Source organism: Perissodus microlepis, chromosome 13, assembly GCF_051167445.1.
Source record: "Perissodus microlepis isolate ML-2025 ecotype Zambia chromosome 13, ASM5116744v1, whole genome shotgun sequence".
Taxonomy (NCBI): Eukaryota; Metazoa; Chordata; class Actinopteri; order Cichliformes; family Cichlidae; genus Perissodus; species Perissodus microlepis.
The window spans coordinates 21,694,208-21,709,580 of NC_140473.1; the positions used below are offsets into that span (position 1 = coordinate 21,694,208).

Sequence of the window (15,373 nt, forward strand, 5' to 3'; positions counted from 1 at the left end):
TGGGCTGTATTATAAAGTATTACTAACATTTCCAGAGGAAACTCTACCTACCTTGGCTACTTTTGTACTTATGCTGTATCACTGCTATTTTACAATAATGTTGCTGATGCTTTCATCTGGTGGTGATAGATTTACACTTTGAGTTAGGTCATGTGTCATCAGTGACAGTAGCTCAAAAAGAAAAAACATTACTTTTTTTTTATATTGTCATAAAAATCATTATCACAGATTTTCTTAAACTATCTTATGGTTTAAGGGTACATCACCCATTCCTACCACCATATCACTAGTCATCGCCATGCACCTACCAGGTAGTCATGCTAGTTACCTCAATCTAATGCAATCTAACAGCAGTTCATGAAGTAATCACAACCTCTAATCTACTGAGTCGTGTCCCGGAGCATAATTTTTCATTGGGCTAAGCTCATATATATAGATTCATGTGCCATCACTTCAAATGCACTAAGCTACTAGTAACTGAAGGGTTAGCTTTAGCTTTACTGACCTCGTGCAGATCAGGTGCTTCATTACGAAATGGCATGATTTAATTTGACTTACTGTTGTAGAGTATATCAGTAGAGAGGACATTTTTGGGTGGGCATAGACACCAACACTGTGGGGTTGTTGGTTCTGATTAGCAAGCTAGCTGTAGCGCTACTAACACAAGATGCAGGATGTAGCTGGTGTTAATAGCTTTGCCATGTACAGCTCAAGTCTGTTGTCCTTAGGCCAATGCTCAGGTATACAGTACAATATATACACTGATCTCTCAGTTGTGTTACAACACATCTGACTTAGACGCAGCAGTGCATCAAGGAGTCCAAGCATGCACCAAAAGGATGCTGTCATTTAACGGTCACAGGTGTTTACTTGATGTTTGACAAAGAACTGTCAAAGATGTAAAAGATTTCTTGCACTGATATGTAGCAAAGATTCTAAACTAAATTGTTTTCCAAAATTGTTTTCAATAAGGAAAACAAGAATTGCACACATTGATCAGTCGTGCATTGGGATGAAAAATATGTGTCTGAAAACTTCATTGCTTCTGTTTGATAAAAACATGCCTCAGAAAGCTTTGAGATGCCAATTTTGTATTAGAGTGTGTTCAGACAGAGAGAAATAAGAACATGAAGGTATGTTTCTTCATTACTAAAATGTTAATTTGACTTGTTTTTGCCTAATTAACGCCAGTGTCTTCCAAGAACAAAACAGCCCGACAAATATTAATTAGGACCTCAATATTCATGTTGGCAGAGATGGTTGTGAGGTCTGTAATTAACGAGATTTTAATCGTTTGATCATCTCCTTAATTAAAGGCTTGCTATAATTTGAAGGTTTGTTTACTTTTCACAAAATAGGAATGAAGAAATCTTATTGATATTCTTTTACCCACAATTCACCCAAAGAAAACTGAGAAGGCAAAATCAAGCTTTTAAAAGTTGCCACAACATATCTGAGAGGTGCGGTACATCTTTTACTTTTCAAATGTTGACCTATCATTTAGAAAAATAAATCTCAGAACTACTTTTTTTTACGGTTTTTGCTTGGCATCACTGTGAGATATCAATACTCCTGTTGCTGTCTTCCATCTGCCACTCAAACACTTCAAACTAAGCGAAATCTCTTTTAGTGAAACTTCAAACTGTGGTTTGATGGTGTCTTTGATGGGTAAAATGAAAGGAGTATATATCCACAGTTATTCATGCATGGATTGTATTCAGTAAAATGATGTGTAGGCAACGTTTCTGTAAGAAAAACAAACTCTATCCACTGTCAGCTCAACTATTTGCAAGAATTTACAAGTTTCTTTTTTTTATGATTATATTAGCATATAGAAACACATTTGTCCTCCTGAAGAAGGAAGAAATATAGATTGAAAATCATTCACCACAGTTAATAAGCCACATGGCAGGAGCCCAATGTATTTAGGCATGTACATATGGTCAAGACGACCTGCTGAGGTGACTGAATGTGGTGTGGTTGTTATTTCAGACACTCCTGATCTAGTGGGGTTTTCCACACAACCATCTCTAGGGTTTAAAGAGATTGGTCAGAAAAAGAGAAAATATCTACACAGTAGCCATTCTCTGGGCAAAAATGCCTTCTTGGTGAATAAAGGGAATAGTAGCTGAAATAACTAATTGTTAAAACCACATCTTTCTGAACCTTTAAGCACATGTGCTACAACAGCAGAAGACTATACTGGGTGACCCTGTAAGAGCAAGAAACTGAGGCAACAATTTCAGGCTGGTAGTGGTGGTTTAATGATGTGGGGATATTTTCCTGACACACATTGTGCCTCACCAACTGAACATTGTTTAAATGCCACAGCTTACCTGAGTACTGTTGTTGGTCATGTCCGTCCCTTTATGACCACAGTGTACCCATCTTCTGATAGCATCTTCCAGCAGGAAAACTCGCTATGTCATAAAGATCAGATCATCTCAAACTGGTTTCTTGAACATGATGATGAGTTCACTGTGCTCAAATGGCATCAAAGAATTATGGCAGTCCAACACAGTACAAGCAAGGTGTAACTTATGAAGTAGACAGTGAGCATACAGTTACTTGATTGCTACAAATGAACGGCGCTAGGTTTCTGTTCCCACTTTTATATAGATGTTAATGGAGGTCCATAATAAATAAAGTCAGAATAACTCTCAGCAACAACTGCAATACATTTTTAGGTTTGTGTGAGCGAGTATATTTCAACCATCAGTAACTATAATATAATTGAATTTTTATTTATTTAAAGTTACTGTCAGGTTTCTGTGTTTTTGTTAATTTGTTAAAGTATGTGGCATGAACCAATGCCAGATACTGTCACATTTTACTCCTTTGATAGTCCTTTAAAGTGAAAGTTAGCATCAGATACAGAAGAGATGGCACAAAAGACAAACTCTACAAGTAAAAAAAAATTCTACAATATAAAACACACAACCCAACTTTTGTTAATATGCCAGCAAAGAAAAAGGTTTTAAAGCAATTTTAAATCAAATTAATTGTTAGTGTCTTGTAGCCTCAAGCAGTTCGCTTTAACAAAATTGTTCAGCAGTAAATGTTACATTTTGGTGATTTTTGAAAAATAATGTTAACGGCTTCATCTTATTTATGATGATATATTTTGGCTTTCAGGAGAGTCCAGGTGAAGCTCTAATCTCTTAAAGCCATAACAAGATTTCTAATGAGTTCCTGTAACACATAAATAAATGTGTAAGGTCACAGAGTGAAGCCTCATATGCCCACCTCCACAGACCAGGTAAGTGTTTACAGTCTTTACTGAAGTAAAGCATGGTTTGATATACAGACGATTACTCCATGTGAACTAAAGCAGAAAGAACACAAAGAGGCAAAATGAGGAGACAAAACATGTCTAACTCCTGCCGATCTTTCCCGTTCTTCATTTCAGAGTATGTGAGAACTCAACACATAATATTTCATTCTTTTTTATACCAGTGACATCAGCTATTATCTTTGGCTCTGACTTTTACCTTCTTTATTGTCTCAGGTATATGTCTCATTGTTCTTTAAGGTAAGAGATATTCAGCCAGTCATGTGTCACTGCTGACCACAAACTACCAGAGAGAAGCTTCCAGTCACTGTGGACTGTCCTGAGACTAGTAGAGGTGGTCTAGTAGCCGGAGCCTCCCAGGAGGTAGATGAAGAGGAGACTGGTTGCTACTGGAGATCATGTTTAATTTTTCAGATGTTTTTGCATTTAAATGGAGGATCTGACTCCAACTCTATGGGCCCTTAGAGATCATAACAAACAAGATCTTCTGAACTTTTAGTTGTCTGTCGTCTTCTACTGGATCCTATCCCAGGTGCACCAGGCAGGATGCAAGATGAACAGGTAAATAGCAACAGGTCACTTGCAAAGTCCACATAGAAAGCCCCTCAGCCAGCTGATGGGTTCAAACCTGGGACCTTCTTTCTTTAAGGTGATGGTGCTAACCACCAAACCATCATGCTTCCAGACTTTTAGCACAACATATTTGTAATGCAGTAATACAGTATATACTGTAAGGAAAATAATGTGACTATAAAACAATACATCAAAGCATATAAATGCTTTCTAGTAGACCCTATTTGAGTAGAAACATTATAATAAAACTGTAAATGACCTATTATGGACTTAACTGTGTTACTATCTTGTGCTTTTGGGGTCAGTAATCTAAGCAGACCTCCTACCTCCTGCTCTTTGGTGACACATCAGAAATGTTTCTATATATCTCAGTCATTTAAAGGCATCTCTGTCTACATGCACACATGTGCAACACTCAATTTTCTCATGACACAACATTGCATGAACCTGTGATACCTAATACACATGCATTACAGAATGGTATATGTACAACATTCAAAACTGCAAATATAGACACCTTTTAAAATAGTAACAAACGGTGACGTCTAAGATAAAAAAGCAATAGCGCTGGCTCAATTTGGGTCCCTGTGATTGTGTCCTTTTGCTGCCCAGAGAGCTGATGTGAGAGGGCAGAGAGCCACTTCTCAAAGAGAGGAAGAAAAAAAATGTGAGAGGGTTTCAAGAGAAGAAGCAAGCCTAACCAGAATCTTGTGAGAAGGAGTACAGAGAGTGAGAAAGAGTGTGAGAGGAGGAGAGAGGGGGAGAGATAAAAAAAAAAGATACGAACAGAGGAATAAAAGGAAAACGAGGAGCTTACGCAGTGAAAAGAGCACATTATGGGCGACCTGCTGCGACAGTAGTGTGGGGAACGGTGAATAACTGCCTTCATTTAGGCCAGTGTCCTGGTGGTGTTGAATCAGAGGCCTCAGATGGACACACACACTCACAAACACTAAAATACATAAGCAAAAAAATACCCTTTGCAAAGCATGTGTTCCTGCACAAATTGATACACACACACACACACATACTAACAGACCTGCTCTGCCCCTCTCATTCACACATTTCTCCACATTGGCCGGATTAGGAACACTTTCTCTTGGGTGTGCAAGGCTGCCCCACACACAAAGAAACACTTGGGGACAGGATTAGTAGGCTTACAGGGGATTCACATATGTCCAGTTCAAGCAATTGGTATTCAAAGCTTTACACTATCAAATGCCACCAAGAGAGAGCAAAGCCGACCAGCGCTTTTCTTTGCATTGGCAGCACCTTTATGAGAGGGGCTCTTTTGCTGGGCCAACAATGAGGCTGTGAATACACATTTTTACTGTTCTACCAGGGGGATCTCATTGGTGAAGGATGAAGCACGGAGCAGAGTTTGAGGCAGACTTTATTATCGGGGGTTTGAAGTGCTGGGTGGGTGAGAGTGCAGACGGATGGATGGATGGAGGCACGGATAGACAGATGGAGAGATAGGGATGCTGAGGTGGTTGGTCAGAGGAAGAGTGCTTCAGTTACTTCCACATGTTATTGTTGGTGGCCCGTTCCCCCACTCCACCTCGACAAAACAGATCTGGAGTAGACTCTTCAGAGTGGAGAGAGCACTCTCAGCTGCTCAATATAGACAATACTGACTCAATTTACACCATTCGCCCAATATTTTAATGCACATTGAAAGATCAGCTTTTTGCTTCAGTGGATAAAAACTAACGTTTTGAATGTTTTCACTGCGTGTTGACAATACAGAATTTTTATGACTGGTTTTAAGATTTAGTAGTCTTTCTTCCCTTTAGTTTTTGACACATCTGTGGTTTGGCATGTCTTTCCATTTTGTCGTTTAAAATTTTTTAGACGTGGTTTGTGTGCATGGCTTGTATTTGGCTCATATTGTATTTTAAGTAGCTTATAATGAAATTTAATTGATTGCTGAAATGATTTCAATGTTTGAATGTTTTTCCAGTTTTTTCAGTTTTTCCAGTAGTATTTATTTTAAGATAATAAATATTAGATAATAATAATAATAATAATAATAATAATAATAATAATAATAATAATAATAATAATAATGTGCTTTCAGCACATGGAAGCTAGATGTTGGACCATGAGGCACAGCCTTGTAAACTCTGACATCCGCATGCTGCCATATGGCCAGCAGAGTGCCGAGAGTCGGAGCCGGCATGTTACCTCCGTCCCAGCGGAGGCCCTGCACCCCTGCGGCAGCACTAACCGCTGAATGGGAAAAGCAATTTCCCTTCCCATTCCTCGTCATTCCCTCAGGCGGCCACCGGCGGAACCTCGGAGACTTTGGCTTAAATTTTGACCGTCCGATACAAAGTGAACAGCGTGTGTGTGAGTGTGTGTGAGGCTGATGAGGTTTTCTTCTTTTACAAAAATGCAGCATGCTCTCTGCAGTTGCGTTTGACAACAATTTTAAACGGCTCTCTTTTCAAAATTTATTTCTTCTTTCTTGGGATGTGATCGCGGTGCGTAAAGTATGGGAAGATCTCATAATAAACCGCGTGTGCTTTGTGCAGTAAAAATCACTAAGGAAGAAAACTGACCGGTTTCTCCAGGAAGAGCAACTTTCCCTTCCACGAGAGAAGTGGAGAGGAGAGGAGAGCGGTGCCCCCCGACAGTTTTCTGACAATGGCAGTGAATGGTTGCGCACCGCGGTCACTGGGACAGTCAAAGCACACCGCCCCCTTTCTAACGGGCACGTCATCTTCCTAACTAGGCGTTATGAATAGGAAAGCCGCTTTTGTCTGTCCGCGCGTATAAATACCCACAATCAGTGTCCCTCTCGCCGCAGAGTTACAGAGACACACGCAGAGTGAAAGTCGACAGACACTGACGCAAAGTGGGAACCGATGTGATAAGGACAGAAGCACGGGACAGGAGGGATACAGGCAACATCAGGTGACCAGAGTGACTAAAGGCTTCGGGAAAAAGAGAGAAAGGGAGAGGCAGGGAGTAAAAGCTGAGAGGGGAGAGTGTGGGGAGAGAGTGAAAGTGAGAGTGAGAGAGAGAGAGAGGGAGGAAGCCAGCAGCGACCTCCTACCCAACAACCTCGGAAGCAAACTCATAAAATGAATTCAGACTCCAGCCCAAGCAGCAGAGCCTCATCCCCGGACATGGACGGCATGTTTCTCCGTGACCACCACCCGCATCACCATCACCATCATCACCACATTGGCTCCTCCGTGTCCTCCTCCACGCAGAGCGGCGAGCAGCAGCGCCAGAAGATGAGCGGGGGCGAGCACCTGCGCTCAGGAGAAGCAAAGTCCGCGTCGGTGGGAAGCAGCAGCAGTAGCAGCAGCAGCAGCAGCAGCAGCAACAAGTATAAACTGAAGAAGCAAGTTACCGAGGAGGAAATGTACCAGCTCCGTCTCAAGATTAACGGCCGGGAGAGGAAGCGCATGCACGACCTCAACCTGGCCATGGACGGCCTACGCGAGGTGATGCCCTACGCGCACGGGCCCTCAGTGCGGAAGTTGTCCAAGATCGCCACGCTGCTTCTGGCCAGGAACTACATCCTGATGCTCACCAGCTCCCTGGACGAGATGAAGCGGCTGGTAGGGGAGATATACGGAGGGCAGCACTCAGCCTTCCACTGCGGCACGGTGGCGCACGGCCCCGGCGGACACTCCGGAGGTCCCGCCGCTGCCGCCGCTGCAGCAGCCGCTGCCGCTCACCAGGTGCACCCTCTTCTCGGGAGCGCGCTGTCTTCTTCCACGTCCTCCACTCTGTCCAGCGCGCTGCCGGGGCTCACGTCCATCAGAGCACCCCATTCCCTGATGAAGGGGGCTCCAACTGCGCCCTCGGCCCTGCAGCTGGGCTCCGGTTTCCAACACTGGGCTGGGCTGCCGTGTCCCTGCACCATCTGCCAGGTGCCTCCGCCTCCTCCACACATCCCCATCACCTCCACCGGCCTCACGAGACTCTCAGGGGAGGGGAAAGACGGGATGAAATGATGCCCGTGTGTCTGATGAGCAGCAGAGACTGAGAGATGTAATGATGTTTGTAAATAGATAATTCAGGGCATGAGGGGGAATTTGGCCTCACTGGTGCATGTCGTTGTTTAGTCTGTTTTCTTGTTTGGCGTATAACAGAAAAGCCTTTTTCCTCCTTGTAACAAGGACTTAGACTATATATATAAAGACTACTGATTTTTGCCAGTTGATGGTAAAAAAAAAAAAAGAAAAAAAAGAAAGAAAATACACACCGCGCTCCTCCTGTGTTTAACTGGGTCTTCGTTGCACATGACATTGTGAAAGGTGAAGGAGGCAGCATGAACATTTTAATTTTGCTTCTTTCTTTCTTTCTTTTTCTTTTTTTTTAAAAAAACATTTTTTAAATATATCAAGCGTCATTTTGTGAAAACGAAGAATGCTCTGTGCCTTGTACCAAGGATTTTAAACTTGAGTTCTATGTAAAAAATAAATAACAACATGTTTGTGTTTGGCTAAAACGATTCTGCCACCACGGAAATTTGTTTTAAATTTTTTTAAGATTTATTTTAATCGTGGGGCTCACTGTGTGTCGATTTGTGCCCTGATTTCTATTGATTTCTATTTTGATTTTAACTTCTGTTTTGTTTTTTTTTTGCATGATGGTGTAATTATCACAGCATGATTGTTTTTGCTGAAATGAATTTGTTATGCCTAGAGACCCCGTGTCTTTATTTTTGTACATTGTTGATGACTGATGAAATATTTATTATCGCCCAGCGTCACTGGATGAAATTTCAATAAAACTGGAATTATGAATCATACCCAATTTATTCCTCTGTTTCTTTTAAATACTCACTTGAAAGCCCAAATCATCGAAACGACATTTTTTTCTATCATATAAGAATTAAAACCCCGGAAGTTTAAGTCACTTTTACTTTTTTATTTCTTTATTTAATTTTAGTAGTTTCAGACAGAATCTTAAGATAAATACGAAGCTGTGCTTCTTTAAATATTTTATTTTGCCCACATATATGTAATCACTGCACATTAAAAAAAACAAATCTTGTTTTAAATAATAATTATTGCGCAATAATTATAAACATTTCAAGGCCTCAGACAAAAACACCTCAGCGCGTTTTTTTCTTTTACACTTCTCATCATTATTTGTTCTTTTTTTTAAGACCCCGGATTTTTCTGCTTATTTAAAACAGACTACATTGAAATCAACAAAACGCAGAGATTTATAGATAAATGAACATTTGCTATTTTATAGTAAAGATTTCTAAGGAAAACTACATATAAATAAGTGAAAATTAGCATCTGATATTTTTCTCCTTTAAATGATCCTAGAATAACTGCTGAAATTACGCAGCAGGACATTAAACATTTTGCTGGTTGTTCAAATTCATGTTTTAGAACTGTTCTAAAATTAACCAAAGTTTTGAAGCCATGTCACCTTCTTCTCGGGGCATACATGTCTGCACAATAACACGAATGCATCATTTATTTAGGATTCGCGCAAATGTTAGGAAAAGGGAGAAACGAGAGGGAAATAAGGCACTGAGCTGCAGCCTAATGGAGCCCAGCTGAATTGGTCCCTGTAGCAGCTAGAAAGTGATCCGCCTTGGGGAGCGCAGAGCAGTTTGTCCTCCGGGTCCCTTGGGTGTTTCTCCGTCTCATCTCTGCAGCGACAGAATGCACGTATGTTTGTGGAGATTACAAGTTAATTGTTCATGGGGGACCGAGAGGAGAAAATCACATCACAGAGAGGCGTCGGGATTACAGGCTTCTAAATGTAGAAGATTATACATTCAGACCCCCTCCTCGGCCTCGCCGTATGCAAATGAGTGTGTGGATTAAAAAAGTAAAGAAAGACAGAAAGAGAAAAGGAGACGAAGCCCTTTTGTAACTTATTTGGAGGGAAGAAAACACAAGTTTGGTGGCTAAGTCGAGAAAGAGTGAAAGAGTTCATTTTACGCTTCTTCTTCTTCTTCTTCTTCTTCTTTTTGTCTTTAGGAATGAGTATAGCCTGTCTGTCCCTCGCAGGCTGCCAGATGGGATGTAAATAGCTGGGTAGCTGCAATGGCCTTTTAACCACACAACACTGAGGAGGATGTTGTCAAGGGAAGCTGGCGGTTTGCGAGTTAATAGTCATGAGTTGGGGTAATTACTTAAGGTTTATTATGCTCTGGTTTCAAAGGAAATAGACTCTTCAATGGGCCGAGAAATACTTCTTAATTCTGGCTAATTAGGAGCCGAGCAAAGCAGAGACAACTGCTGCTTCTGCTGCTACCAGAGAGGGAGAGCATTTGTAAGTAAGCCACAAAATAACGCACAAAACAATCATGCACATGCAAATGGCGTGCACAAGACACATCCGTGTTAAAGAGAGGAATGTAAACCAGCTTAAATTTGGAAGTGTACGTCCTGCTCTGATATGTCGATCATATGGCAACAGGAGCATCTTCCTGCCTTTGGCCTGCACACTGAAATGGAAGATTTCCCTCTTATTCTTCTGAAAGCTGGAAAGGTAAACAGAAAAACTAACTTGCAAGCAGCGAGTGAATTACAGGTTTTCTGTGTTTATCTAACAGAAGGGCTTATCTTCCTGGCAGGGCTCACAAAAATTATCCTCATTAGACTGAGACTTTTAGTTTTGTTTTAAATAAATCCCACTGATATTCAGATTTGTCTTTTTCATTAAGGCAAAAACAGGAGGAGAGAAGAGGATAATAATGCAACACAACAACAATAACAACATCAACACAGACGCAAAACTAAAAAGAAGAACTGATAATGTTAAGGACCGAAAAACTCAACTGGAAAAATAAAAACGGCTTTCAAATTTGGAAATTTTATGTATTTGAGCACCTATTTGTTATACCAGAGGCAGTTAAACCAGAGAAGGTTGTTGGACAGCTGACTTTGGTCTTCTTCTGGTATGCAGTTCTGCAGCAAACATCAAACTTAGAGAGTGTGTGAACAGAGAAATACAAATAACATAACATCATTAAAGCAACATTAATGCATTATAAGTGAAAAAGGTGTTTAATGCGGAAATCATATGGAAAATACCAAAAATACTTACAAAGAAAGCTATAAACTATAAAAAATGAGATGCATATATATTTATATAGCACGTGAAAGAGGCTGTGAGATCAAATCTATCATTTCTACAGAAACTATCTGTGTTTTTGTTTGCAGGCTGGTCAGCGATCATAGGATGGACTCTTGGCCATCAGCTCTTCTTTTCATGAGGCTTGACAAATGACTGGCCCTTTACAGAGCACACACCTGTTACTGCGAGCCACTCGAGGTTTATCACTTAGAGAAACACTGCTTTGTTCACCCCTCTCCACACACACACACACACACACACACACACACACACACACAATGAGAGGCCTTTTTTCTCCATTCTTAAACATGGATGCTAACAAGGCAACAAATACTGTCAGCCTCACTTGCTGGCCCTGTGACAAAGCTCCAACCTCCAAATCTCAAAATCCGCAAAGTTGTTTTAATTAAAACACCCTGACAGCTGCTTGCCAGCTCCATCACAGATATAGTTTTACAAAGCTGCAAAAATAAGGGTTGTTTTAGAGGGGGGTGGGTCAGATATGTACAAACAGTAGGGGCATTTAAGGCTTTTATAACTCCAGAGTTTGTATAAACGTGTCATTTGGCAGCCACAGACTGCTGTTGCATTGAGTGTGAAGAGTCCTGCCTGTGTGGAAGTGTATGAATGTGAAGTGGTCTTCTGGTTTGTTTACTTGGTCGGTCAGTGAGCTGCTGCCTGAGGGCAGCAATTGAAAATAAATTTTAGTTGAATAAGGGGCAGTGGCCGCATCAGCCGAGCTGCTGCTAGAACAAAAGCAGTTGAGGGGATAAGTTATTGACCGAGCTGACAGCCTGAACGAGGCTGATTATAACCGCCTGGTTATGCTCAGTGTGTGTGTGTGTCATAGTCATATTGAAGCAGGTGCAAAGTCCGTTCCCTCTCTGAGTTTACCTCGCTCCATCTTTCTCCCTTTCTGCCCTGAGGGAAGCTTCTGAGGCCTCTGCCCTAATGTCCTCAGCTGATTCCTTAGACTAATGTTTAACCCATACTGCCAAAGCAGAAAGCATATTTCCATCATAAGAGCGCTTTGCCATTGCCATTAGCGACTCAGCTCATTTGCATGTTAATTGTGCAGTTAGAGAAGTGGTGTTGACACTTCCCTTTGTCCAAGCAGGGTCGCGGAAAGTGAGAGGATGGGGCTGCAGAATGATAACCATGTGTGTTATTGTTTCGGGCTGGTTATATCATCTGTCATCACGGGACGTTTGAACACAATGGGAGATAGACTGAGTTAATTTCATAAGGTGCTATTTATTTATCATGTGAGAATTAAATAAAGTGTTTAGCTGTATTTAAAATAAAAAATAAATAAATACGCAATAGGATAGCTCAAATCCGAACATTGCTCCCAAATGAATTTGTCATAGTGTGAAAAGTAACACACATTTACCCGGGTAGTGAAATTTTGAGGCGTTTTGATCTGTGCACAGATGGTGAATTTCTGGGCCGATGCGGATACAGAAATATTTCCCATTTTTGCTCGTTTTTGTTTTCAGTAGCCCCCTTTTGTGTCAATGAAACAAAGAAATAGCCATTAAGAAAAATGGCTGAACTATTCTAAAGGTTAAAACCTCTTCATCACACTTCTTTAAGTCAGAAATTCAGTCTGTTTTCTCAATTAAAGGTTATCTTCTCAAAAGTTTGAGTTAGTAAGTCAAACTTTTGGGACATGCACAATGAAATATTTTCTAAAATGTTAATAATAATAAAGGTTTTAAATGATTCTACATCAATTACAAAAGTAGTTCTCAGTCAACTTGACACAACTGCAAAGCCATCTTTCATCGTAGCAAACGCTCGCTTTCATTTAAGAAAATATCCGAGATCTTCCTCCAATGAACGGCCATGCGTGCAGGATGGTCAATGTTATCAATTACGGGCTTAGAAAATAAACTGAGACACACAAACAACATTCCTGACAAAATGGACATGCTGTGTTTACACATACACAAACACACACACTTTCACTTGTCCGCATACAAGCCAGTTTTGGTGTGAATTTTGTGTGATAAATACAGATTCAGCCAGACAGAAAGTGCCTGTGCGTGCGTATCTGTGTGGGTGCGTGTCTGTGTGTGTGTGTGTGCGTCAGCAGTAATATCCTCCTACAGTGACTGACAGATGGCGTTCAGTGTTTGGCCGTAAATGTGCTCTCTGAGTGTTTGTCTGTGTGCCAGTCGCCTGTAGTTTGGAGACTCCCTGTGAGAGTCTAACTGTCCTGACACTGTTCAAAACCAACTGTCCTTGATTGTCAACCGCAGATGAACCGTAGTGTGTGTGTGCTTGCGTGGATGTGAGTGTGTATGTATGTACATGCTGATGAGTGTGTATGCAGTGGCCTTCTGGAAGGAAGCGCTGAGCAGGCCAGGGGAGCAGATGTTAATGGGTGAGATATATCTATCTAAATCTCTGGCCACCACATGCTTCAAATCTGCCCAGAGGAACGGGTGTCTCTGCTTGATGACACGAGGCAAACTGTGCAGGAAAGGTTTTCTTTTTCTTTTCTTTTTTGTCTAAAATATAGGAGACGGAGAGAAGATTTTGTGTGTGTCCTTATGTGTGTGTGCCAACCCCAGGCCTGGCACAGTCCTGGGTGACAGTCCCCTCTCAGCGGGGGGGAGTCGGGCGACAAAGTGAAACATGGTCATGAGGAGAGCGAGCCACGACTGAAGCCAAGAACAGACAGCACAAATAGAGAGATCAGACTACCTCTTTGCACGGTCCAGTCCAAAACAAAACAGAAATGTGTTTGATAATGTTCCTTCACTGACAACAAAATGAAATCAGGGGACAGGAAAGTTTTAAAATGAAGAGACTTTGAGCGCGGATCAAGTTTTTTGGTTTTAAGGCTTTGAAGGGAATGTGACGTCCCAACCAGTACTGAACAGCTCATCATCTTTGCCCACTGTGCAATCAGTCATTCGTCATATATTCGAACAGCCCGTGGCATTTCAGTAGAGAGAATTTAGTGCTAACTTAACTGATAATACATGGTGAGGTGCTTATGAATGTTTTCAGGCATGACTGATCAAGACATAAGTATTTGAGTTGATTGGCTGAATGCATCCAGCCATAAAAACTTTTTTTCAGAGGTCATTGTCCAAACAAAAATAAATCTACACTATCGTCCTTTCATTTGTCTCACGAGGAAGCCTGAATCTGCTAATGCACGGTGATTGTTCATGAAGACCCAGAGACCTTTCGGCAACCACTGACCAGTTGGTGAAAGGTTGCCAGCTTGTCTGCAAACACATGATAATTAACCACCAAGAGGAAAAGTAAAAGTTGTGCCTTTGAAGGGGAGCAGGCTCCACTTCCAGTTTTGTTGAACTTTTCATAGTTTCAGTACACATTGAGTAGTTGTTGAATGTTTGCAGACAAGTTGGCATCTTCTATGCAAACTTTGTTATCAGTTTCACCTTGTGACAACAAGCAACTACATATATATTAGCCAGGCTATTGGAGAATACACATTTTTCCCCACTGACTGGTGTTAACCCCGGGTCACTGACTACTTTCTAATTCTTTCTAATATGTGACTGGGGCTTCATAAGTGATTTCACAGTCCAGCAACCACTCGCCAACCAGCTAGGTTACCGGGTGTCACTGGTCTCAAGACCTGTTTAAATTGGGGCTTAGGCTCCCTGGTACAGCACAAAGGTGACTCAAACCCCTGACCGCTCACTATAAAGTCATACCAAGCTAACTGGTCTTCACACTCAGCTCATCACAGGATTATGATGCTGGCAAAAAGGGGTCGGGACGTGATGGTTGTGGCAGTCAAGACATGTTGAGTTCAGCCGGAAATAAGGTTTAAAATTAAATTTAAACCTACACAGTTGTAAAAGGCTTAAAAGTGTTATTTATATTAATAAAAACAGGCTCATGAAGAGAACATTGCATGGCTACATGTTCACACCCATTAAATAATCAGATACATTGTCAATCAAATGTATAAAAAATCAAAAGTTGAATTGATATTTCTTACTTCACAAGAGACTGTTTTTGTACACGTCTGTTTATCATGTGACTTTTACCTTTTGACTGGGTAACCTCACTGACTCCTGTAGCTTCTGGATGTCAACATCTTGTTCAGTGAAATTATCAGTTGTGTTTACCTCCATTGCATTTATCTGTAGTCGTAGTAGTTTTCCAGTCACAGTTAAACATGTACAAAAACCTGCCCGTATATCAATCATTTCAATCAAAACAAAGCATTTGTTGCTCTTCAAATTTAAGCATAACAATACTGATTAATTTTTATTTTTGTTCTTAAGTTTCACAATTTAATTACACAAATATTAAAAAGCCAACATACAATAATGTCACGTTTGTGATAAAGTGACCATTTATTTTTATTTTTCAGCTAAACGTGAAGATGAGAGATTCAAAGAGGCCTTTGGGAATTGATCTAACATCTCTGTTGGCAGCATT

The 15,373-nt window shown here is 41.0% G+C and overlaps 1 protein-coding gene across 1 annotated transcript; it reads left to right on the top strand.

Annotated features, from left to right (window-relative positions):
* Window positions 1-6,689: 6,689 nt before the first annotated feature.
* On the top strand, window positions 6,690-8,600 carry olig3 (oligodendrocyte transcription factor 3). The gene has a single exon (XM_084948877.1). The coding sequence runs from the start codon at window positions 6,955-6,957 to the stop codon at window positions 7,837-7,839; it is 885 nt and encodes a 294-aa protein (XP_084805003.1). The 5' UTR covers window positions 6,690-6,954; the 3' UTR covers window positions 7,840-8,600.
* The last annotated feature ends 6,773 nt before the right edge of the window (window positions 8,601-15,373 follow it).